This window comes from Lepisma saccharinum, chromosome 2 (genome assembly GCF_977018435.1).
Source record: "Lepisma saccharinum chromosome 2, izLepSacc3.1, whole genome shotgun sequence".
NCBI classification, from domain to species: domain Eukaryota; kingdom Metazoa; phylum Arthropoda; class Insecta; order Zygentoma; family Lepismatidae; genus Lepisma; species Lepisma saccharinum.
In genome coordinates, this window is record NC_139230.1 from 123,853,845 (window position 1) to 123,881,003 (window position 27,159).

Consider the following 27,159-nt stretch of genomic DNA (forward strand, 5'->3'; position numbering starts at 1 on the left):
CTACCAGGCCAAAAGTTGCTCGCTCACGGGAAATTGCTGTATCTCGAGCTCAGAGCTAGACAGATTTGTGAGACTTCCAGGCGCCACGCGTCTTGTATTTTGGAACATTCGTGCGATCTTATCTTGCATTTCTCATCTGGCACTGGTGAATATTTCCAAGGTGGCGCATTCAGTGGGGAAAGAGCTTGACCTCCCATGTACATTGACAAAGAATGTCAATGTCCAGCGGGCATTTCGGGCTGCTTCCCTCGAGTTGTCAGCAGCTCTTAGGACAAGGAAACATGTCAAGGTCAAGTTAAAATAACGTCCAAGCTCTCTCCACATTCGATCTTCTCTTGTCGACTTACGCAGGTGTCTACTTCGAATTAAGCGAAACCAGTTTTGCGGAAGAGTCTTGTAAACAACTTCGTATTAAAAATTATCCGTATTTCGATTTATCCGTACTGAAATACATTATAAATCCTATCTTATCGGCTGGGGAATGGGAAGAACTTCGGATTAAAGGGTACTTCGTATTAACCAATATCGTATTAACGAGGTTTTCCTGTATTGATAAATTAGGATGGACAGATATAAAATGTATGATTTTTACAAACATGTATTCTCTCGCCTATCCTGCATTCCTTTGTATTTCTTTTGCCTTTTCTCTTTCCTGTTGAATGTCTTATTTGCCTTTTTTCTCAGCTTGTATCCCCCCCCCCCCAGTTCTCTCTCTCCCTCTTATGCTTTCACACACATACATGTGCGCGCACGGGTAATTTGTTCGCCAACTTTTCTGATTAAATTTCTCTCTATGCACTCTTATCTAGGAAAGAGTAATAAGTGACTCCATGTCGTCATCTGTTGTAAAGCCGCTTGACTATCATTCCTATCTTCCCTGTTTCAATCGTGATATAACCTTCCTTATTTCTCTCATTTAGGTGTCCCTTTCCTTCATTGTATCTCCCTGTCCATGCCTTTCAACTGCTCCCTGTGTACTTCAGTTTGTAAGTGGATAGTTTGTCCTCCCTTTCAATTAAGAAGGAATTTAACATAGACTGTACTTAGTTAGCTGACATACTGATAATGTGCGAATTACTCACAATTAAATATAAACTTTAGGCTAAAAGATTGTTGGACAGAAACGTATATGAAGCTGCCTATATATGCGCGAAAAATTGGAACAAACTTAATAGGGACGATGGGAATTTAGAAGACGGCTGGGTTAATTTCTTTAAAAAATGGGATAAAGCCGCAGTTAATAGGGACGAGATGGGCTTCCGTGTTACTCCTGAGGTTAGGAAAGCCGCCGAGGTGGAAGTCGACTTCTCCTTGGATTGGTGACTCCCGAGCCCCAGTTTGGAAGGATTGAGGAGGGGAAGTTTTCTTTCCCCAGGTACGGGCTGACACCGTGCATTCGCCTACCCCGAGCACTGGTCGGCAGTTCGCCGACTTCAGCCTTGGACGTTCTTTTGTTTTTTATAGCATTGCGCGGTTTTAGATGTGTAATTTATATTCTTTTTTAGAAAGTGTCCTTCATGCAACTTTTTAACCTAAATCCTTAACCTTCACTTTCACGACGAGGCACCATGTCAGGTGTCTGAATAACATCGTTTCAACCTGAAGAAGGAGGTAGTGTAACCTCCGAAACGTAGTACGAAAAATCTCATACTCACACACGTAAGTTGCTGTTTTTTAATCTTTTAGCCTAAAGTTTATATTAGTTAGCTGATCGAAGTAGATTAGATTAATTGATTTGATTGATTTGTTTTATTTGACTTTGGTTTTCTTCCACTTATGGCTAATCACGAAGATGAGGATGAATTGTGATAAGATGAAATAGATGAAAGGGCAATCACAAACACACATGGGCAGATCACAAAACAAGGTCCACAGAGGATTATACCGGATGTGAGTACAGATGCCAGAGCCTCGTTAGTCTGCAAAATACAGTCCAGAGTGTAACGTGGAAGAAGGGTTGACATTTAGGTGGCAGATTAGAGTATATTGCTTAATTTATGCGACAATTATGAAAAATATGGAACAAATTCTTTGCAAATGGAAGAGACGCCTAAAGGCTACAAGAAGTAATTTGTATGTGTGAAACTAGCCCCGTCCCTTGTAGGGGAACAAGGCCTAATGCTTCATGGAGTGAAGCAACCTAGCAGCAAAACCATTTGAAATGTAATTTTAGCATTTTATCGGAAAGCGAGTTATGCCAAAATTTGACATTTACAGTTGCTTAAGTTTATATTGACTTTATTTGCTACTACTGACGTACTTTCCAAAACTAAATAACTTGTTTTTTCATGCGATACAATGCTGTATTCTCTATACATTAAACATTCAAGGATGATTACAGAAAGTATGATAAACCCCAACAATAGTGAAGAAATACATTTTGGTTTTTGTCCATAATTGAAATGAATGATTTTGAATATACAATTTTAATAATATTATGAGTTTTTAACTGAAAGAAGCAGTGCATCTTCGTTGAGGCTTAACGAATGATTCTCTTACTTGGCTCATAGGAGTGTTGGAAATTGATACATGTAGCTGCCTACATGAATCTTTGTATTTAATTAATGCCTGTTAGAAAAGTTTTTAAAGTACTTTTGTTCATTCTGCATTAAACTTTCCTCACATAAAAACGTGATTTTTCACACAAAAAACAACTAAAAATTGCAAAAGTAAGGAATATGTGCAAATTAACATCACAAAAACAATTTCATCACTTTCTTAATAATCGTAACCTGACTGATGAAGGAAAAATAAATGCTCGATGTGGTTCAATAGAAATATGCCTAGAGATTGAGATTATCTTACTTAAACAAACATTTAATAAGTTAGGTAAAAAAAATATATCATTGTAGCTACCCTATGTGGCAATTCTTCTCCTGTTCACACCTTACCTTCATACAAATGGAGTTTCTCTTCTTCATAACACTTTGAAATTCTTAAACACAGTTTCAGTTACTGACAATTCTCACACGAGTGAAAGAAGTTACCCATTACCCAAAATGCTAGGTGAAAGAAGCCTAGTCATGAATCAAAGTTCTTTTGTATACCATAAGGAAGTAATGTTAATATGTTTTTATTTGTTTGGTAGGTTTTCTAGATATTCTTCCTGTATGTTTTGTATTCCCACCTCGGGAAAACTGCACTTTGGTTGTAGATAGATATTGTAATACATACTTGTAGTCACAGGAGTGTTATCTCAGTCACAAGTGTTATACTCCAAGTTTTAAATGTGAAATATAATTAATTATAAATAATAGGTATTATCCCTCGCCATATTTTGCTACGATTTTCGCTATTTTATTCGGTAAACTAATGCAAATCCAAAGGCAGCGAAACTTCGTACAGGATGATATTTTGAGAGTTTCTCATATCGACAATAGCACCCACCCATCCTGATTTGGTGAGTAGAGGCAGAATTGTAAGTTCTTGCAAAAAGAAGGTGAACTGGTTGAGTGCCAAGACTGGAAGTATCATAGCAGGCTTTGATTGTACACTTCCACCTCTTGTAAATTTGTGAATAAAACTTATTAAATGTGAACATTTCTTTGCTGCGTTATCAACACTTGTGTGAAAGAAGAAGGTGAAAAAACTAGGGCTGTGAAAAATTACTTGAACTGATGCTGATACTCTTACACATTAAGACAATCAGATTATTAAAATAGCTTACATTTATTCATGATGTTACATGGAGAGAGAAAAAAAACACTGTACCCATGTTGCTTATTTAACTTGATTTCTATGTATTAATTTCAAAGGCCCACTGCCTTCACTTTATCTGGTGTCTTTTAAATATTCATGAATTTGTGAAGCTTTTATTGATTTAATCTTAGTATAATTATTAATTTTATTCAGCAGAAATGGTTGCAAAGAAAGTATAAGCAACAGGAAGTTGAGAAACATCAAAACACAGGCGTATCAGATGCAGATCATGGTGGTGATGAATCTTGTTTGACAGAAATGGACATCATTTCCTCTATTGATCACATTTCGAAATCAAAAGAATTCAGCAAGATGGTATCCTATCTACATATCCTCAGTAAGTGCAGTAAAAGAGAAATGTTGCAATATAAATAAATGGAAATTCATGGTTGTTCCATGAATTGTTTTTATCACTTCACTCTTTATATTCACCTGTTCTTTTCAGTAATCTCTCAGCTTACATTTTGTAATTATCTCTTACTAGTGTATATCTCTTATCTCACTACTATGCATATACCCCTTCCTTTTTTTAAATGTCCTTTTCAAGAGAGAACATTGAATAAATTAAAACATGGTATTATTAAAAGGATTTGATGTTAAAAGAAGTCATAGGTGCCCAGCTTCTGATATCCCTGCACCAGCTACAGCAAGTAGGGAGTTAATTGTGTAACCTTGGAGTCTACCACTAAGTCTTTGGTTGTTCCAAAAACACTCAAGTCTGCACTGGATTTCAATTTCAGGATTTAATTGACACATAATGATATAATATGATATTATTTCCATAAGACTAATCCAGGATTGAAATAGAAAACCAGAACTTATGTTTAAAAAGTTTGGTTGTTCTCCAACATGTACAGTTGCACTTTGCAGGTTATTAAAATGAATAATGAATTTAAAAGCATTTTAAGTCATACTGACATTTGACTCAAACCTACAAATTTAAATATAATTCAAAATTACTTTTGCATGTAAATGTTCTAAATAGTAAGATTTCACTCTGTGCAAGTGTGAAAAATTGAGGAAAATACCAGAATAGACAGAATGCATGCAAAAGATTGTGAATTGGAGAAAAGTAGTTGTGGTGCATATTTGTTGTTGTGTTGTTTTTAGCACACACAGCTTTGAAATTGGTAAAAAAAGATTTGTAGAAAATTTAGATGTTTGTAAATGATGTGGCCAAGATTTCTTCGTGCTCCATAACCAGGAATTCTAAAGTTAGTTTTCCCCAAAGAGTTTCCTTCCTTACAGCTCACAAATGGGCCTCACCCCACCAGTTGTCTTGCATATGTAAATATTTGGTTCCAACTAGAATGGGGAGTAGAGTTCATCATAAAGTTGGAGAGAGTAGAGTGTGTAGTTTTTGCTTATGAGCTCCGTGTGTTGGGGACTCCTGCATGATAAACTATGGTAGCACGTTAGAGCTATGGTGAATAGTGTGCTTGTAGAATAAACATCCTTAAGAGTCCATTTCTTGTATACACAGAGAAGAGAAGCATGGAAATAAATTCTATGTAAAACTATCTCTGTGAAGCATGATTGTCTGAACCCAGTAGATTGTATATGCATCGTAGCTACTAAGGAGTAAATTGTGTTTAGGGGTTCTGGGTTGGCTGCCTATTAGAAACCCCTAGATAAGAAATAGTCTGCTGATCTGGGTTATGTGGTTTGTAGACTTTCAAACAAATTGATTAATTACATCATAAAAACAAGGAGTTCCATGACCTCAATGGGAAGAGCAGTTTTCAGTGAGATTTTAAACCCCTGATCCCTTGTAAGATAAGCAGCAAGTCCTTTGTACTATTTTCTGACATAGGCACGTTGCATCAGTGGGCGAGATGTATGCTGCTGTTTGTCTAAATGGTGTGAAATTCGGGCATAAATTTGCAATTCTTGAGAGTTGTTTCCAAGATATAATTGTGGGAAGGGATTTTTTGAGGCAAAGTTGGCTTATGTTGCACATTCTGGAGAATTTAAAGTTAGTGACATTGTGCAGGGAAACAACAATTCACCCTCACTGTTATGCAAAGAAATAACACAGAACAAGGAAAGAATAACTTGTCAGATCACTCGGGTGTGCACCTCAGGCTTCCATCCAGAAAAAGTTTTATCACCCCACCCAATGTGGTTTCTTTTGTGACCTTAGATGATTAAGGGTGGGTTTTTCAATGTGCGATTGAAGTTCGGGTTGGCAAATAACTAGATGTTACTGCAATTTTGGGTTTTTCCATCTTAGGTCAGCTCCTCGACTGGATTTATTGATAGATTTGCTTTATTTTACTTTGCTTTTGTGCCACTTTTTTTTGGCTAATTTGAGAAGATGGGAATGAGTGATAATGTGATGAAATTGATGAATGTCCAGGGCGGGAATCGAACCCGGGGCCCCTGGTGTCATAGTATGATGTGCTAACTACTCTGCCACAGGGGCTAGCTCCTCAACCGGAGGTTAAGTGGCAATGATCTTGATCCATGCTCTATCCAGTGGTCAGCGTGATGACTGGCAGTATTTGCGAACAAACATGGCTGCCTCATCGGAAGATTGATCTTCACCAGATGATTTCTCAAGCACATTTAACGAGAAAATATTCAATAAAATGTTACATTGGTGTAAAACTAAACTTGTGCTTGGCAGAGTTGAAATGAAGTGCATAGTAACAGGTAGAACAAAGGAAATGGTCACCAGACTTGGATTTGTGTACACATACTGAAGACATGTGGCAAGTTAGTGTAGTGGATAAGGGTGGTAGCTTGGAGTGGGTGTTCCTTTTTATGTCACGAGTTTGAGTCCCTCTGCTGATTCTTTTTTGTTGTTGTTATATTCATTTACCACGATTTGGACATTGATTCCATGTTTTATTTTGCGTGATCATAAGATACATATTTAAAATTAAAAAATAATACATTTTAATATTGTCAGGTAGAGATACTATGTAAAAGTAACCTACAAATTACAAACGTTCAATGAAAATATTTAATTTCTCTGTGATGTGACATTCTCCCGGGGAGAAAAAGAAGTGTGCAAACCAGGAATAAACTTTCAGTCAAAATATACATGCAAAATGTCACTTATTTTTCTTATTGCATAGCTAGATAGAAGTTATTTATATAGGATATCGTCTCTTTCATTCTGTAAAAAAAAAAAAGGTAAAGTGTTCCCCTGTGCATAGCACCACGCCATGAAGGCGTATAGGGGGTGCGGGGGTAATGCCCCACACTTTCTTGATCCGGTCGTGAGTGGGGGTGATGTGATCAGCATCACGCCCCTGACCGCCTTTACCCCCCAGGGTTTCCCCCAGGTACCCATGTTATTCGACGCTGGGTAGGCGCCGGGGCCGCTTCCACCGTTAGAAAAGTTCCGGAAAAGAATAATTATTTATGCTACATATTACCATATTGTGTTTTGTGAAGTCTATCTGTTTTAAGAAGAAAGCCAAATGTGTGGTAATTGTTTTCCCCTTAAACCGTATTTACTCATGTATAATGTGCACTTTTTTCCAAAATTTTTGCTCCCAATAACTGTGGTGTGTATTATGCACAGAATAATACGGACAGCCTACATGAAACCGTACAAGGTCAATCCATGATTTTGTAACACTATCTCGTTATATATCGTTGTAAAGCTTAAATCCTGTAGTTTGTGAATATGGCAACAGTATTCCATTCAAGATAGTGACACTAATGTGAAATGTGATAGAAATAACTTGATTAAAAAATGAAGGAACATTGATTTTTATGATACTTTTGATGAAAGAAAAGATAAGGAAAAAGAAAATAATAATTAAAATGTATTACTGGCCAAATAATATTATATATAGAGAGTGTGTAAATGCTTTAATGGAAGAAATCTTGTGCTGCTAACTGCTAATTTGAGGGTCCTGAATGTACCTCATATAATGTTATGTTTAATCCTTTGTGCAACAGCCCTGAAGGGCCTTGGCTTACCTACCGACTGCCGGTCTCCCTCCCACACTTTCCTTCATCACCTCTAAGCATGGAGATCTGAAACCAGTATTGGAATAGTTGGGGGGTTAGCCCGACGTATCCCCAGCCGTTGTAGGTTTCCGGGACTGGATTACGCTTACTCATTCGAAGCTCCCCAATTTCCTCAAGATGGTGGGTTGCCACCGGCCCTATACATAGGCTGAATAAACTCTGACCAGAGCCAGATTCGAACCTATGCAATCTCGCAGAGAACGAAATGTTATGTTAGTCACCAAAAATATATTTTTTAGAAAAAGTAAAAAAGGAATGAGCAAAACCTCATATAAAAGTTTGAAGGCCATTTCCCATGATTTTTTACTTTGTAATGTAATGTTCTGTGACACCAACGAAAGCAGTGCCATTCTGGCAGAATTTGAGAATGCAACTCCCGTCACATGGGATGCGAATCAGCGGTATTTGTTGGGCAAGAAATAATAGAAAATAATTTCCTGAGCACTGCAAATCCATAACATAACTTTGATCTCGCTGTATACTATTACAGAATAAATAAGGTGGTTAAAGGGTGTAAGCTTTGGGATGCTAAACACAGTGGAGGGAGAGGTGGGAAGTGGTGTGGGTTGATAACTCATGGCATACACAAGTGATATTCTTCTCCTCTTGGTCCACATAGCAACATGTGATTCATTGAGCCAGACCCTGTGGCCGAGTGGTTAGCACATTGCGCTGCGACACCAAGGGTCCCGGGTTTCGAATCCCGCTCAGGCTTGGTTGTGTGTGAATGTCCATTCATCAATTTCATCACTCATCCCCATCTTCACAAATTAGCCAAGAGGCACAAAACATGAAGTAAAATAAACTAAATCAATCAAATCAATCAAGTGATTCATTGAATAGGTATGATGTCATTCACTCTTGATCAGCATAATAACAGCTTTACGACCTAACAACTAACTAAGCCATTTCTTGAAACTGGATTATACAGGGTGTCCGACTTAGACCTTTAACATTACAAAAGAGCATAATTTTGCAGAGAAACCCAATTTTATTACCAAAATTTACATTTTGGTAGAAAAACTCATGCATTTTTTTGTCCCAGCACCAGCACTTCACACAACCTCGATATGAGCCCCCCTTGTGACACGGCAGATGTCGAACCGATATTCCAATTTCGTCCAGGTATTCACTAGCATTTGAGGGGTCACATTGTTAATCACCTGACGAATTCTGTTACACAGATCTTCCAAGTTCTCGACGGGCATACTGTAGACTTGGTCCTTGATGAACCCCCAAAAGAAAGAGTCTAGGGGGGAAAGAGAAAGAGTGCTGAGACCAAGCAAGTGGTTTAGATCCTCTTCCTATCCATCTTGTGGGAAAATGCTCATCGAGAAATTCTCGTACAATGATAGCAAAATGTGCCGGGGCTCCGTCTTGTTGGAAAATGGTACTGGAGGCATATGAGGCACAGTGTAATGCTGAAGCATGTCTAAATAATTCGTTCCTCTCACTGTTTCTTCAGCAAAGAAGAACGGGCCTATTATCTTGTCTTTCATTAACCCACATTAACTTTTGGCGAGTCTCTCATAATTTCACGAAACTCATGAGGATTGTCACATCTCCAAATACGGCAATTTTGCTTGTTAACTTTGCCACACGTGTGGAATGCAGCTTCATCAGAAAAGCACACCTTGTCCAGAAAAGCATTGCTGTTGTCAATTTCGGTTAACATTTTGCCCGAAGACGTCTGTCTTTAGCTTTATCATCAGGATAATTTCCTTGATCTAACTGGATCTTGTACGCCCGTAGACGTAACCTTTTGTGCACAACATCATGGATAGTAGACCGAGGAATGTTGAGCTCTAAACTTGAAGGTCTTATTGATTTTCTTGGGCTTCTTGTGAATGCAGTGCAAATCACTTCAATGTTTTCCTCTGATACCTTCCGCTTCGCGTACTTCCCGCACACCGACACAACACTTCCAGTTTCTCTTAGTTGTTTATCCCACATAGCAATACTCAAATAGGAAGGAACATTGTCGTGATGTTGAAGATTGAATTCACGCCGAAAAGCATGTTGAACAAGCTTCACAGATTTGTTTTCTGCCAGTGAAAGAACGCAGAACACTCTGCTGAACCGTCCACTCCGCCATCTTGGAATTTATGCGTTACACGCGCATCCGCGTCACGTCAACTCGAAGTACTGGTGATTCTCGCAAATGGCCACAGTTGCCAGTCCCATACAAACAATAAGTTTAATTTGAAGTTTAATGTAACTAAAGTTATACTGTTTTGTAATGTTAAAGGTCTAAGCCGGACACCCTGTACTGCACATTATATATGAGATATAATTGTTTCTTGTCACTTTTCCCTATCAAAAAACAGGGTGCGCATTATACACGCATAAATACGGTATGTATTTCTTTGTAGTAAAACAATACATAGACCATTAGGTTCTGTATTTGCAATGTAAACAATGAATTTCAACAACCACATGTGCCATATTGTAGTTCTACCTTTTCACACCATGTGAAATTTGATTTGAATGTTGACATCTAGATGGCAGTGTGATGAAATATCTCAGGCAAGCATTGCCAACTCACAATTGTTACATGCCCAACCAACTTTCAGTGAGCCTTTGGTTATTTTCACATTGAAAAATCCAGCATTGGTTAAGACTGGTGGCTGGCTGACCAAAAAGTTGACCATATATTGAAAAACCGGCCCTCATTATTTGATAACCTGACAAGATCACTAAAAACATTTCTATTATATCAACATTATTGTTGATTTGCAAAATAGTTCATACAAAATTCCCTCCCTCTCTCCACTGGTAATAGTAAACAAGGATAATAACAACATTTATACAGACCAAACAAAGAAGCCATTTACCACACAGAAAATTAGTTGTAATTGGAGTTGTTTATTTCTCATGACCAACTGACCAAACCAACAAAATCAAGAAAATAATAAATATAAAAAATAACAGTGCTCACTCAGTCCACACTGCCCTACTTATGAATTTTTCTGCTGTATCTACTTTTATTAGTAGCTATTATTACTGCAGTCACTGCATGCTTTGTAGTTTGTTTGTTTGCATCATTTTAAAAAAAAATCAAAAACGTCTAATATTAAGTCTCTGCTTTGCTGCGTACAGTTTTCTCCTTCATGATGATTGGCACTGAAAGAGCCACGAGCTTTTGATGATGCAACTGATTGCCACATCCATGCTACGGCAGGGCTACAAGGGCATTTTACCTTGGCCGAATTTACAATGCAAGACTTTGTTTAAAACAGCACTTTGCTCTCCGTTTTTCTCCTCTCCTCTTCCTTCTCCCCTTTCTCATTCAAGACAGGACACCAAAGCACTCGAGGATGTTTATGCCCCTATCATTCTCAAAATAGGGCGAGATAGGAATTTCCCTTTTCTAAAGAAAATCCCTCAATTTGCAATGATGTATGGCTTTCCTCGACTCCCTCATACAGTCTCGAATGGAATGGGTTGCAACACTACATTCTGACACATGTCTGGTGATGATAATGCATGAAATGCTGTGCAACTGAAGTCCCCAATGTTTCAAGCCAGAAGAGCCCCCTAGCAGACTGCTTGTAAGTTCTGTGGCAAACAGCATCAACTAACATGCATTCATCTCCATCCCGTTGACCTCCCTATAACTAAGGGTCCCGCTAGAGGAGACAAGCTCGAGAAAGAAACCCTATCCCAAGGTGTTGTGGCACGTACTGATGGGACAGTTTGGCTGTAGGAGTAGTTGCAGTTGCGAACATGGCCACAGGGATTTAGGCTTGGCCCTTGTGTAGCCTTCAATTTTTGGGGTAGGCCTTCCTTGGTATAGAGGGCATGTTGAAGCGACAATTTATGGACCCTGCTTTAAAAATCTTATGTTTATGGGAACAAAATCACTTTCTAAAAGTGGAAAACCCCCAAAATGTTGGAGGCCTTGAGCCTGACAAGATTATTGGAAAAGACAAGTAACTTCACGTCAGTGCCACGTTACCTTGTAATTAGCATTGTCATAAAGACAGACAGTAAGGATGAATCTACCAACGCAAAGAAAATTGGAGCTAAAACATTAAAAGGCCTATCACTGTTCCTGTTCAAAAAGCAAGTGGACTTTGCCACTGTAAGTGATGTCCGTGACATCAAAAAACTGCATAATGGAAGCCTCCTCATCCAGACAAGTACAGATCGCCTGACTAACAACCTTCTTAAGCTTAGAACATTGGGCGCCTTTCCTGTTCAGGTTGAACATCAGCGTCAACTGAATAGTTGTAAATGTTCCATTCACCACTGGGATCTGTAGAACTCCACTGAAGAGGAAATCCTTGAAGAGCTATCAGATCAATATGTGACCGCAGTTCAGCGAATAAAGACTCGAAAGTCTGGAGAACTTGTACCTACTGCTTCACTCATTCTCACCTTTAATACAACCACTCTCCCAGATAAGGTACAGGCTGGTTATTAAAGACTTGATGTCCCACCTTACATCCCGAATCCGATGATGCCGTGCTTCAAATGTCAGCACTTTGGGCATACACAGTCTTCCTGCAAGGCCACTACTGCCATATGTGGCAAATGCAGTGAGCCCCGAGCATGGGACAGAGCTATGCTCATACACGTGTTAACTGCAAAGGCGAGCACCCAGTCTGGCATCATGGCTGCCCCACTTTCCAAGAGGAAAAGAAGATCTGAGAGTTGGTCATCACAGAGAAAATCTCTACTGGTGAAGCAAAACGATGTCTCCATGAAAGTGTATGCACTACTTTACCTGTGCCATTCTCTACAGCTGCTTCTAATGTTCTTGCCCGTCTCAGTATTGGCGTTCAAACAAGTGACATGTCAACTCAGACCACACCGCTTTCTGAAGTAGCTCACCCAGCAAACCACTACACGCTCCACAGATAAGAAGTTCAAACAGGTTTATACCAAAGAATACTTTCTCAAGTTGACTAGCTCTCCAGTCAGGGTGGCATCCACCACTCTGAGACTTAAAGCGCAGCTGAAAGCTGCCTGGTGGACACTGAAAGCACCCATCACCACTCCCCCATCCCCATCCCCCTCTGTGTCCATGCCTGAGGACATGATAGAGGACAACACCATGGATGAGGAATTTACAAAGGTAACAGGGATATCAAATAGAGTATGCCTTAGAAGGCCACACTAAACCTTACATCATGGCCTCTTTGTCTCCAATGGAACCTTAACAGTTTCCCCATGCATCTCGAGGAACTGCAAATTTTATTATCCGAATTTGACCCTGCCATCATTTGTGTCCAAGAGACACATTTTTGCCCAAATGAATCAGTGATTCTCAACAGATACATGCTTTACCGCACCGACAAGCTTCCTAAGAGTAGTCGTGCACATGGTGGTGTAGCAATCGGTATTCGAGATTCCATCCACTCTTTCTCACCACCTCCCTCTAAGCTGTTGCCGTGGGAGTTCATCTACCACAGCCAATATCTGTGTGTTGTGTATATATCACAAGGGAGGAGCGATTGATTCTCTCTTGAGGGCCTCCTTTCTGTATTCGAACAACTTCCTATCTCCTGTGGTTCTTTTTGGTGATTTTAATTCTTACCTTCGTTTGTGGGGCTCCATTTATACAGAGCCCCGGGGCAAATTGTCAAATTTCAGTCCGTCCTCAATCACATGCTCTGCATTGCACTTGTCCTTTTGCAGTCCCAGCCTTGCTCCTACCACCTCTTGGAGCATTCACACTCATCTCTGTGGGAGTGATCACTTCCCTCTCTTTCTCACTTCTGAACATTTTCAACACTTACGTGAACAGCTCCCTCATTGGCATCTCAGTCGAGCTGACTGGGGTGTGTTTGAGCATGCAGTGGACCTTGAAATCGATCTTGCGTCGACTCTGCCATAATCAACGCCCTAGATATCTTCGTGTCATGAGTCCTTGATGCAGCACATGCCTAGATTCCACATCCCAGTGAGCCTGCGAAGCAACGCCCAGTCCCATGGTGGACTGCGGAGATCAGTGCAGCAATCAAGGACCGCAATTGTGCCTTAGATTGATTCAACAGGAACCACAGTGCCACAAACCTCGAGCATTTCCGCATTAAGCATGCCCGTGCCTGTATATATGGATGACCTAACCATTTTTCGTTGCTCACGGAATCTCCCTTCAGCTTCTCGTCAGTTTCAACTGATGATGAACTGTTTGCTTGAGTGATCCTATCAAACTGGTTTCACCTTCTTATCTGAGAAATCCGTGTGCGTCCACTTTTGTCGTCAGCATACATGCCATCTTGACCCTGACCTGTACATGGGGAAATCTTCCCTGTACTTCATAAGGCCTGGTTTCTGGGCCTCATTTTCCTTCGAATTCTCGACACTGTTCATCTTGCTGGTATCCGGGTATGTACCAGTGCTTTCCGCACCAGTCCCGTCGAAAGTTTGTATGTCGAGACAGCTGAGCCGTCGCTGTTTCTGCAAAGACAGCTGCTCATTCTAAATTACAGTCTCCGATGAGAGAAGGCTGGCTCTGTACCAGTTACATCCTTGTGCAACTCGACCATTCGGTGTGTGTGCAGATGAGATTCTGTCAACACTAGAAGTTGACAGTGATCTTCCTGGCGTTTCTCCACTCATTCCACCACTCCCAAGCTGGAAGTTTCCTGCACCGTCTATCGATTTTTCTCTGACTGCTCTTCCAAAGGCAGTAACACCAATGGTTATATACCAGCAGTGGTTTTTAGAGCTTCGCGCAAAACACCCCAATTTTAATGTATTTTATACGGATGGGTCCAAGACAGTCGAATCAGTCAGTTGCACTTTCGTCCTAGACTTTCAAAGTTCCAGTTATTCACTACATCCTGCCTCCTCCGTCTAGATGGAAGAGTTGCACGCCGTCCTCAAGGCACTGGATTTTGCTGACGTATTTGCTTACGTCAATGGCCTGAAAAATGTCCTTATCTGCAGTGACTCGAACAACCTTTTGCAGACTCTGCATTTGCCGAATTCCCGGCATCCAGTAGTGCAGCACATATTCTGACAGCTTGTGTCTTTATCTGCCAGTGCTGATGTCCACTTCTGCTGGGTCCCTAGTCACGTGGAGGAATGGAGTAGCTGATGCTGCCACCAAGTCTGCTGATGCAGACGGCGACATTCTTGTCCACTTGCTGCCAGCTATCAACCTGCAGAATGTGTTTTGTTGTTACCTTCTTGACATTTGGCAGGCCAAGTGGAACGCGGAGATGGGCAACAAGTTCAATGCTATTAAGCCCACCACAGGTGCATGGTGCTCCTCATCCTGTCCCTCTCATCGAGAAGAAGTTATTCTTACTAGGGCTGGACCCTCCAATGTGTCGTGTTTGTAACGCTGTTTTAAGTGTTTGGCATATTCTTATTGAATGTGCCAAATTTGCTATCCTCAGACAGACTTTTAGTCTTCCCAACTGTTGTGAATGGGCTGTTTATGCAGGAGAACTGCAGGCATTGATGAAGCAATGCAAATGGCAGGTGAAGCAGTGTGGGGACATTTGATGTTTTGAAGGAGTTATGTTCAGTGAATAAATATAATAAAAAATAATTGCATTACAGATTTATTTGGGTGTGTATGAATAGGCAGAAGCCACTACTGGCAGGAAGTCTATGATTGATTGATTGATTTGGTGTTTTAAGCCCACTTTATGCACAGGAAGGCTAATCGGGACGTGCTTTTTCTTTTTCCAGTCAACTTGTGAATGCGGGTTCATTACTTGCTCTATGATTGGCTGTTGGAAAGTTGCGGTGCTCTGATTGTGAGAATATCTTATTTGCGCTGTACGTTAGGTTAGGTTAAATTAGATTAGAAAGCATCAAATTTGCGCTGAAAATAGGAAATAAGATATTCTCACAATCAGAGCACCATAACCTTCCAACAGCCAATCAGAGAGCAAGAAATTAACCCACATTCACAAGTTGACTGGAAAAAAAAATCACAATCGAGACTGGACCATACAGTTTAAAGTGGGATCCAAACCACTATGAGCCTCCACCGGGTATCGAACCCGGGACCCCTTGATTACAAGGTGACGACGCTACCACTGCACCATCGGGGAGGCCCTAGGAAGTCTATGAACAAGGATACAGGCAAATTAATGAATTCTAATGACCTCGAAGTTCAAGAGACGCCAAACATTAGTGCATTATGTACTTGCAAACTTGATAAAGATAAAGAGATAACAGATGAAGGGAATAGTAAGGGAATGCAAATTTCCCTGAAAAAATTTCCATTTCTGCAGATGAAAAGAACAATGTGTTATTGTTCCATTTTGCTTTAAAGGAGAATGGAAATTCTGAAGTACTCTCTCCTGACAGGCTACATAAAACTTATTTCAGAACAAACTAGAGACAGTTTGTTATCTCATATACTGAAGCAACTGAAGGAAGAGCAATTCTTTGGGAATAGGAAATGTAAAGCGAAAATTGCTAGGTTGATGATGAAGAAGTTTTAGGCAAAAGGTTAGAAAATGCAAGCACATTGAGAAGGAAACAGTCAAGACATGGGCATCAGTGAGTTTGAGATCTCATATCACTTCACAATTCTGAATTTGCAGGACACTATGGGAAGCAGAAAACTTAGTCAAAAGTCAGGTGAAAATATCCATGGCTTGAAATGACATGAGATGTCACTCAGTGCATCAGAAATTGCGTTACTTGTACCATTTCCAAGGCATCCTGCAAACAGGCTTTCATGTCCAGCAAAAGTGGAACAGGAGTAGTGAGACAGAAATTTCAGAAGATGAGCCCAGTCTTATGTCAAGTGTTTCCAGGCTGGCCTGGTTCCTGCCTTCAACTCCCCTCCAACTTTCTGAAAACTGCTGTACCAAACCTCAGTTGTATCTAGTTCATTGTATCAGGTAGATTATCAGAAAGCTAATTTATTCATATTTTCCTGTGAATTTAATTATATGTGTTGAATTTGAATCAGTCAAGTACAATTTCAACCACGTAAATCAAAAAGTAAAACTTTAATTCCAATGAGGCATGGTGAAAATTGAATAAAATTCCTGATTTTTATTCTGCAGACATTTAGGAGCAAGAAGCAACTTTAGCACACTATATGTTTTTGAATTTATAAAAAATAATTCTGTGTACCCTACTCTATAATGCATAATTCACCACAACAATTAGGATTCCACTTCATTTCCATTCAAATTATTTTTGTTCTATTTTCCAGATGTTGCCAGTAGCGTGTCACCCAAGTTCTCAAAACTAATTGAAGAATCGGGTGGCTTGAAAGTCATGTATAATGTAGTTGAACGTGGTAACCAGTCTCAGCCATGTTTGGAGGCTTTGACGCTGTGCACGGGAACTCTACTGAATATGCAGAAATGGAATGAAACAGAATGTAGTGTTTGGATGGTAAGTTCCATTTTGTACCAAGAGATTACTTAATGTAGAGCAATTTATGTAGCTATTCCTAAGCACAGTGGTAGTGAGCTTACGCACTAAAGCAGCAGGTACAAGTCAGGGAATTTCATTTTATGGAATTTTAGACACCCTGCTATCCTTATACATTGTTTTTATTTGTTTTCCCAAGTGTCAGCCCATTTTCAACACAACTTTGCATAGTTGTGGGAATGTGCTGCTGCTAAATTTTCAAAATTCACTTTGGTCTCCTTGTGGTAGTTGCAGGAGTGTGCCAAATAACATTTTTTTTTATTATTATTCCTTTAAATTCCATTATTGAGAGGTCCAATGTGTAAATTTCACCTCTGCTAAAAACCTTATCATTCTAAAGATAAAATGACTTTAGCTCTCGAGCTACAATTTTTTTCACATTTCGCTGCAAGTTTTGAGAAGTGCTCACCCACAAAAGGCTAAAACACAGGAGAGGCTCTCTTCCACTATAGATTAATATGATTAGAATAGTACATCAGAAAAATGTCATGCAGGAGAAAAGGAGGAGTTTTATTTGAGCTAAGAAGATGACACATGCGAGTAAGACCAAAGCAGTGTATATTGTATCTGATTTGATTTTATTTCATTTATAAGCTTTCATTTAACTTTAAAAAAAAAATATCGTGGAATTGTTATATTGATACATGCAGTTGATAGCAGCATATATATACAAGGGTGATCTGAAAAGTTATCAGCCTAACAATAGAAAACAAATTTATAATTTCAAAATTATTTTTATTTTTCAACATAATCTCTCTCTTAAGATCAATACATTTATTCCATTGGTGTTCCAATTCCATTAGACTGTCCCTGAAGTTGTTTTCTGTAAAGTGTGCAAAATACTGCTCTACAGCTGCAATTCTCTTTTGATTTGATTAAAGGGCCTCCCCGATGGCGCAGTGGTAGCATCGCTGCCTTGTAATCAAGGGGTCCCGGGTTCGATACCCGGTGGAGGCACAAGTGGTTCGGATTCCACTTTAAACTGTAGGTCCAGTCCCGATTAGCCTTACTGTGCATAAAGTGGACTTAAAACACCAAATCAATCAATTGATTTGATTAAAAATTCTGACAAGTGACGAAGATTTTAAGTTTTAGGAAGACATAGAAGTCTGAGGAACCCACATCTGGGAAATAGTGTGTATGTTCTAACAATTCATGGTTCATATCCCTTAATTTTTCCTTTGCCAAAATATTTTTATAGACAAGTGCATTGTAGTGATGAAAATTGATTTTCTGTTCTGCAAAGCAGGTCACTTCTCATTTTTTTAATTTTTTTTTTTAAATCTAGTCAGTTTAAGCCCCACCTAGTGGTTGCAGGACCTTGTAGTTGGTGGTAGGGCTTGCGTGCTCTGATGATCCTCTAGGCTATACCGGCGGTAGCATAGCTACTTGCAGGGTCTCCCATGCGGGGCAGGCTAGCGGGTAAAGAGCCAGACTAAGAAGTAACCTAACAGTCAATGGCTCCAAAGGCGGAAGAAGATGGATGGTCATCTCAATGGCTGAGGAGGCGGAGGAACCTAGAGGAGGAAACCTCTTTAAAAAACCTTGGTCCATCTGGCCCCTTACCAGGGATACAGTGAAGACCTCAATGGCATCTGTGGCGGAGAAGGAAACCTTCGGAATGGCAGAGATGAAAGAGGCAACCCACCCTCTTGGGAGAAGAGGGAAACCACTGCCTTGTGGAGAAGGGGAACTTCAAAGGCTAAGGGAGTAAACCCTGAAAGAAAATCCTGGTCCCCAAGGTTGGGGGTTGGGCGCTGTGCAGACAACTCATCCCTGAAAAATTCCAACTGTTACGAAACCACAATCAGAGCCTCGAGAGGATGAAGATAAATTAAGACAACCAAGGCGAAAGGATATGGACATTGAGATGGTACATGGAACATCAGAACACTTCTCAAACCAGGGGCCCTGAAAATAGTCACTGACCAACTGATTAAATATAACATACAGATAGCTGCCCTACAGGAAACAAGCTGGACAGATAATGATATATGGGAAACAAAGACACATGTTATATACAGCAGTGGCAAAAAGAAAGGAAATAAAGAAGCAGTAAAGAGAAGAATGAAAGAGAGCATAATTGATTTTATGCCTATAGATGAGAGAATATGTAAAATAAGAATGAGAACTAAATTCTTTAATGTAACCATCATAAATGTCTATGCACCTACAGAAGAAAAGAAGAATTAACAAAAGATGACTTCTATGATAAACTAGAAAAGACAATAGACAGTGTGCCATCCAGCGATGCAAAGATGATAATGGGCGACCTGAACGCACAAATAGGCAAAGAGGAAATTTATAACGAAACAATTGGAAAGCACAGTTTACATAGAAATTCTAAAAAAAATTGGCCAAAGACTCATTTACCTGGCAATTAGTAAAAATATGATAATAGCATCCACAATGTTCTCCAGAAAACAATGGAGATCATGTGATGGAAGAACCAACAATCAAATAGACCATGTTTTGATAGATTGAAGGAGAGCAACAAGCATTATAAATGTACGATCATACAGAGGGGCCAGTTGCGGAACAGGCTATTACCAAGTCAAAGTAGTCTTCATAGGATGAATAACAAAATCACAAAGAAACAAAACAGAAACGAATCAGAAGTACGATATTAAGAAACTGACAGAAAATATACATAGTGAGAGGTTTAAGAAAGAATTAGCGCACAAACTAGAACAAGTAGGCACAACCAACATGCAAGTAACAGAAGAAGTAGAAGAAATATGGAATAAAATAAAATCAAATTAGACCAACAAGAGCAAAGAAACAAAATCTGGAAGAGCTAGGAAAAAGAGTGTACAACATATGTCATAGGAAGAAAAGAAAACATGTAACAGAGAAAATAAATAATATCAATTAAGACTTTAATCAAAGAAATACATACATAGCATACAAGGAAATAAAGAATATAAGGGAAGGATTTAAACCAAGAAGAAACATCTGCGGGCCTCCCCCATAGCGCAGTGGTAGCGCCATTGCCTTGTAATCAAGGGGTCCCAGGTTTGATACCTGGTGGAGGCACAAGTGGTTCGGATCCCACTTTAAACTGTAGGTCCAGTCCCGATTAGCCTTACTGTGCATAAAGTGGACTTAAAACAGCAACTCAAATAAAAAAAAAACATCTGCAAAGATAAAGAGGGAAAACTACTGGGGAATGAAAGGCAAATATTAAATAGATTGGCTGAATATTTTGAACAGTTACTGAACAACATAACCCCAAAATAAGGACCAAGAAATGAGACCAAGTAGGCAAGAAGAGTCAGAAGAATCAGAAGATCCACCCACACTAGCAGAAATTCGAAAAGCTATTCCAAACCTAAAAAATAACGAAGCAGCAGGGAAAGACAGGATACCAGCAGAAATATGGAAATATGGAGGGAAGAAGTTGTTAGAATCCCTACACTTACTCCTATGCAAAGTCTGGAGCCTTGAACATATACCAGATGAGTGGAAAAAGAATATAATTTGCCCCATATTCATGAAAGAGGATAAACAAATGTGTGAAAATTACAGGGGAATATCGTTGCTTTGTGTAGCATACAAGATATTGACAAGCATGCTTAGGGAAAGACTACAACCATATGCAGAAGAAGCATTAGGAGAGTACCGAGCCAGTTTCAGAAAAGGCAAGTCTACAATAGATCAAATACACACAGTCAGACACTGGAGAAGTGTTAAGAGAACATAGAAATAACACAAGTCTTTGTCGATTTTAAATAAGCATATGACTACATGGATAGAACTGAAATTGGAAACTTATTGAGTACATTCAGAGTACCTATAGATTTAAATTGATTGGTAGAAATGTTCCTGTGTTTAAGAAAGGTGATAAAATGAACTGCAATAATTAGATATATATATGTATATATATATATATAGATCTTGCTCAAGATAGGTACAAATGGAAGGCCTCTGTTGCTGCAGCCATGAACCTTTGGGTTTAAGAAGGCTAGAGAGTTAGTTATTTAGTTAGAAATGATGATGCAGAACACCAAAGCACATGTGAAGATACAAGCAAATATGGGAGAGAGCTTTTCAGTTAAACAAGGTCTCAAACAAAGAGATGGCTTGGCAGCACTCCTGTTCAATCTGTCTCTGGAATATGTGATAAGGAAACTAATGATAGATACAAGAAGAACATTAGAATATAAGCTGACCCAAATAGTTGGGTATGCAGATGACATCAATATCATTGAAAGATCAATAAGATCAATTAAAGAAGTAGTGGAAACACTAGATGAGAAAGGGAAGGAAATTGGATTACAAATTAACACAAATAAAACAAAAAAATTAGTCCAAACAAAGAAAGCAAAGTCAAAGGAAAATCATATAAAAATTAGAGAACATGAATTGGAAGTGGTATCAAGTTTTCCTTATCTAGGAGTATTCATCACAGGCAAAAATGAAGAGATGATAGAAGTAAGAAATAGATTACAAAGAGCCAATAAAGCATACTTCTCATTACTACCATTGAGTAAACCATAGAGCCAAAGTTACGTTGTATGAAACCCTCATCCCTGCATAATTATATATGGGAGTGAAACGTGGGCATTTAATCAGAGCGCAGCTGAAATGGTAGATTTGTTTGAACGGAAAATACTGAGGAAAATATATGGGCCAATACAAGTGAAAGATATTTGGAGAATAAAAGGCAATCAGGAATTACTTGAACTTTACAAAGATGTACCCATCTCAGCTTACATAAGAGCTAAAAGGTTAGAGTGGGCAAGACACATAATCAGGATGGATGACAGCCGAATCCCCAAGAAGGTGATGCAAGGAAGTTTTGGATAGAGAAGATCAGTGGAGAGACCCAGAAACAGATGAGAAGAAGTGGTTGGAGCAGATGCAGTACAACTGCTTAGAACTAGGAACTGGAAGAGAGCAGCCTTGGATAGGATGGGATGGAAGAGGAAGATTGGAGAGGCCATGGACCGAATATGGACCGGAGCGCCATAGAAGAAGAGTCAGTTTAAGAGATTGGAATAGTATTGTCCAGTTATTATTGTACCCTTGTGAAGGTAATCAATAAATAAAATATCTTTAGCATCCGAAAGGAATTTGGGGGGGGCTGAACTGTACATCTGTCAACTTCTTTCAAACCTAAAATATACCAACGAGGGTCATCTTTATTCCACATCCAATTCATACTTAGCCTACTATGGTATATGAAATGGTCACATATTTATATCTAGATACATGGCTCACAGAAAATGCAAATGGATAAGCAACAATCCTGAGATTAGAACACTCGTGACATCAGCAGACTTGCTTCTTTTACTGCCTTACAGTTTTGAGTAAAGTCATTCAAATACCAGTTTGAGTCAAAAGTTCATTCGTATTTTGACATGGGAAACAGTGAAGCCGGAGAAAAAGCCTGTGAAGCCAAGCGAGCACCTCACAATGGGCACATGACATGCATGCCAACTGGTACATACATTCACACAGGCACAGTGCAATTACGGTGGTCCATCATAGAGGTCAACAAATTGCCCGTACGTATCTTGTTGTGACATTATTGGAAAGAAAGGGTGAAAGCTGCGAGTGCTGTGAGGGAATTTGTGTAGTGGAATATGAGGGCACAGTGAAAATTAGGATGCACAGAAATGGTTCAAGCAATTATCATCTGGGGACATGAGTGTGGGAGACAAGCCCCAATGTGGGAAACTGGTTCCCTGCTACAGCACGTGACAGCCGATGCAAGCGTCAGTACGTGGCAACTGACACGACAGGTTGGATTGTCCCAAAGCACTGTAGTTCACTCTCTTCACCAAATGGGTTTTGTCTCTTGATGGCCTTGATTTGTTTCCCATGAGTTGACACCACTTCATACTGAACAACGAGTCTCAATCCATTAATAATTGCTTCAAAATCCACGGGACAACAGGTTTTGGCATCAAATTGTCACAGGTGACGAAAAGTGGATCTTTCTACGATATTCTGCCAGTGGTAAGTAGTGGTTGTGGCCACGGCAAAAAACAATGCCGCTTGTTCAAAAGTGATGGTTTGAAAAGAATGTCATGTTGTGCATATGGTGGAATATCGATGGTCCATTGTTCTGGGAACTCATACCAGATGGCCATGCTGTCGATGGGAACCTTTATGCTGTACGTCACGGACACTACCGGGTTGTAATGAATGCATTGATTTTCAATGGAATCGTTACAACCCGGCAGTGTCCGTGACTGTACAACAGCAGTGGGTCCATGAAGTACCCAACATTGATGCGTCGGAAGAGAGTCTTGTTGCAGGTTGATATGATTCAAAGATTTTTTTATTACTGCTACTGAAATCCCATATTGGTCCAGTTAAGTGTACTCATAAAGAAGTTCATGGTTGACAGCATCAAACACTTTGATTATATCTAGAAAATGCCTGGTTATATCTAGAAAATGCCCACACATTGTTCATTTGTGTACGGAAGTTGTTATTAATTATTTTTCTGTGAATTTATGTGTGATGGATTGTGTAGGTGGTTGTCCATAACCTTTTCAAAATGACTAAGAAAAGATAAATTGTTTTGTAATTACTCACTTCATCTTTTGATTATCTGGTTCAACACTTGAATAATGTAATTTGTTTAACCAAACAAACACATTATTAATAAACCACTACTGTAACACATAAGTATAGAAAAATGTGTCTTATCAATACATACAATGGCAGCGATTAGGGGGTCCATTGGGGCAGATCCCTCCTTCCATTTTTGCTACTTTTTGCCTCTGCACTGTGGCATCTCAATGCTAAGCCTTGTCTACCAAGAGAAAGTAAACTGTCCTTGCCCTCCCCTCAGTTTTGGCTCCGAATCACCACTACTGCCTACTATCAGATTAAAAATTATAGATACCCGAGTTTGGACTCTAATTAGAAAGTACAGGAAGAGAGAGAAAGACAGAAGATATCTCTCTCTCTCTCTCTCTCTCTCTCTCTCTCCCTCCCTCCCTCCTTCCCTCCTCCCCTCCCTCCCTCCCTCCCCCTTCCTCTTTCCATCTCTTTACTTCCTTCTCTTTCACTGTAACTAGTAGACCTATGTAAAAATGAGTTACATCAGAATTTAGCCTATTCAGTTCTGTGTTAAGCCATGTTAACATTTTTTTAAAAAAGTATGCCTTTGATTTTTTATCATTGTGAGAATAAAAATGTGCCGTTTGTTTGTGCTTTTGAAACAACTGCTCCCTTTGAAGTTTTATAAATAAAAAACTTGTGATGTGGTCATGATGAAATTTTAATGCAGTGCAGGTAGAAATGTTTAAAATACATTTTTTTAATTTTCAGATTTTTTAAATTGGGCAAAATAAGTTCTTGTGAATTTTGTGTAACAACTTTTCCTTAGTATTCGGTAGTCCCACTAATATAATCTTGGTCTTGTTTTGAAGCCCTTTGCAGGTGTCTTTAAAATCCACTATCATTATCAATTCACATTGCAGAACCGATTTTACACAAATTTTTATTCAACAGAGTAGAGATCTGTGTTAAGCGTGACAACACCACTCACACTGAGAGCCTTCATTTTCCTTGGTATAACAGACATTGTGGTAGTGACAGAACATGCTAATTTTTACCTAAATTTTGATGTAAATCATTTTCATGTAGGTCTACTAGTTCATTTTAAATTAGAGTCTAAACTCCATAACTTTTAATCTGATAGTACATTGCGTTGCTCTGATTGAAATTTCCATTTCTCTCTCACAAAGACAAAGGGATGCTCTTATGTTCCATAATAAAATCAGTAAGTATGAAGTACATTGTTTATGCATGTTAATATAGAAGTCCTTCATGACAGTTGTTTCAATCTATGAGGGTTTTGTTTTAAAATATTCATAGGTTCCAATATGAGCTGATCAGAATATTAAAATATTTATGTCATTGTCATTTAATCAAATAATCCACTTTTGCCACACAATGTATTAGAAATTTATTAAAAATACACATTTTTCATAATTTGCAAGATATTTAGACTGCAAAAGATTTATGTGGCATCTTGTAGACCCTCCTCCCAGGCTACCTGGAACTCTGGAAAAAAAATATTGGTGGTATTATTGATTGAATTGGAATGATAGTTTCCATTACCAGTGTCACTGGTGTTAGGTAATGCAAACTTAGCTATAATATATATGTAGTATAACGATTGTAAATTTTCTAAAGAAAGAAAAGAATTAAAAAACAGGAATCTTTATTTGTTCTAGTGTCAGAATGATAAGTGTGACTTGAAAAGCAATTATGTGGTTCATGTATTGACTTCCACTATCTCAAAGTATAAGAACCATCCTCCGATCTTCAATAACTGCTGCGACATTCTTTGGAGGTTTGTGCAAGACCCTGTCAAAGTATCTGTAAGTATGGAATACTCTACCACTACTATACATAATAGGGTTTGTAATATGAAAATTATTTTCAAAGCAAAATAGTGACAAATATTTGAAGCTGTACATACTCTTGTTTACTGATCTTGAGAATTTTAACTTGAGATCATTTTGAAATCATTTGTTGTACAAGCTACCAATTTGGAGTGTTTTGCTGAAAATTACATCACCCACATTTTACTGATATATTAAGTGCATAGTGTGACAAAGTTGTTTCACTAGATCCCACTTGAAACTGTAGGTCTAGTCTCAATGAGCCCATCTGTGCATAAAGTGGACTTAAAACAAAAACTGTAAAAGAAAAGAAAAGAATAGGTTGTTCTACTGTTGAGTTTCACATGTCTTCAAATGATTGAACTTTGAACAAGGCAGGTGTTAGATTTAATTCATGGCAGTGTAACTAAAATGGAAGTGTGTTAATAGTTTTCCAAAAAGTGTTATCTTTCTGTCATCCGAAGATACACTGAAGTAGATTTTTCCATTTTATGAACTGCTTGCATTACATTTATTAACCCTCCGTCATCTGCGCCCTCATATTAGCACGAATGTCCCGCGTGCGGCACTATGTGCCACCCTAGAAAAACGAGGCTATTTTCATGAATTATTGATGCTAATTGATGTTGAATTACACTAGCAGTTACTGGAAACTAGGCCAAATATACATAAATGCAATCATGTCCATTTCGGACATTTTTATTATCTATTAAAAGAAATAAAATAAAAAATGAAAGTGTTTCATAGAATTACAAGCTTAGAATCTTGAAGCCAATACACCAAAACATTATTCTGGAAATAATTAAAACTTTGCCATACAATAAAGGAACTAAAAAATTAACTCGCCATTCACAAAATTTTCAACGTATTTTTTTTAAAAAAATAAACTTATTTTTCAAAACAAACTGAAATCGTACAACTTATGTGGGCTTAGAAAGGAACTATTTGTTCCAAAATTCTCAATCAAAATCTTAATACTTGCAGAAAAATCAATCAAATGTGTAAAATACAACTCGAAGAAACTTACAAAATATTTTAAAAAATTTTAAAATCTAAATATGTTTCTTTTACTCTTACGAGATATACATAAAAAAGCCATATTGACTCAAATAAAAGGAACCGAATGTTGCCACTTTTCAATATTGTTATTTTGACAACTAACATTTCGTATGCAATGGTTTTTGCATTCTAAAAATTTCCATTCTGAATCATGTAACACCGTTTCATTCTTCTTATTTCTGGCACATTGGTGGCTGGAATGCTATGATTTAAGATAGGAAACGTTCCGGTGCACGGTACTGAGTGCCGCCAAAGGGGGACCTGTCACTTCAAAGACATGTATGCAACTGAAGGAATGCTGCACAAAAGGCACGAACGCCTCTATGTTTTCGTGGGTATAGTGTAGATGAGTTACCTAGTGCTTTCCAGACCATTATTGTGATGGTAAGGAAAATAATTCAAAATTTCAAAAAAGGCGGCAGTTAGTGTGGAGGGTTAATGTGTTGTTCTTTTTAGCCATAATTAGATGAGTGCATGGTGTCAGTTACATAATAGGCATGTGTATTGTTAGTGTTTGTGCTAATGGTGTTTGAAGGCTTATAAAGTTAGTTGCTTGAAACTCTGAAAAGCTAATAGAAATTGTTGTGCTAAATGTGAAAATTGCAAAACTCTTGATTTGCCATAGCCACTATCAGCAACACACTCAAGGGAATGGTGTGAGTTGCAACCTACC

General features: G+C 38.8%; 1 protein-coding gene across 2 annotated transcripts in view; it reads left to right on the forward strand.

Moving 5' to 3' along the window:
- The window catches only part of LOC145984486 (uncharacterized), a 179,034-nt gene that overhangs the window by 146,996 nt on the left and 4,879 nt on the right, over positions 1-27,159 (forward strand). Inside the window, exons 15-17 of one of the 2 annotated variants that reach the window (XM_083118142.1) lie at positions 3,853-4,036; positions 16,832-17,016; positions 25,257-25,403. In XM_083118142.1, coding sequence (XP_082974268.1) covers positions 3,853-4,036; positions 16,832-17,016; positions 25,257-25,403 — 516 coding nt within the window. The remainder of the gene's footprint in view (positions 1-3,852; positions 4,037-16,831; positions 17,017-25,256; positions 25,404-27,159) is intronic. The other variant, XM_083118143.1, reaches the window with a different exon arrangement.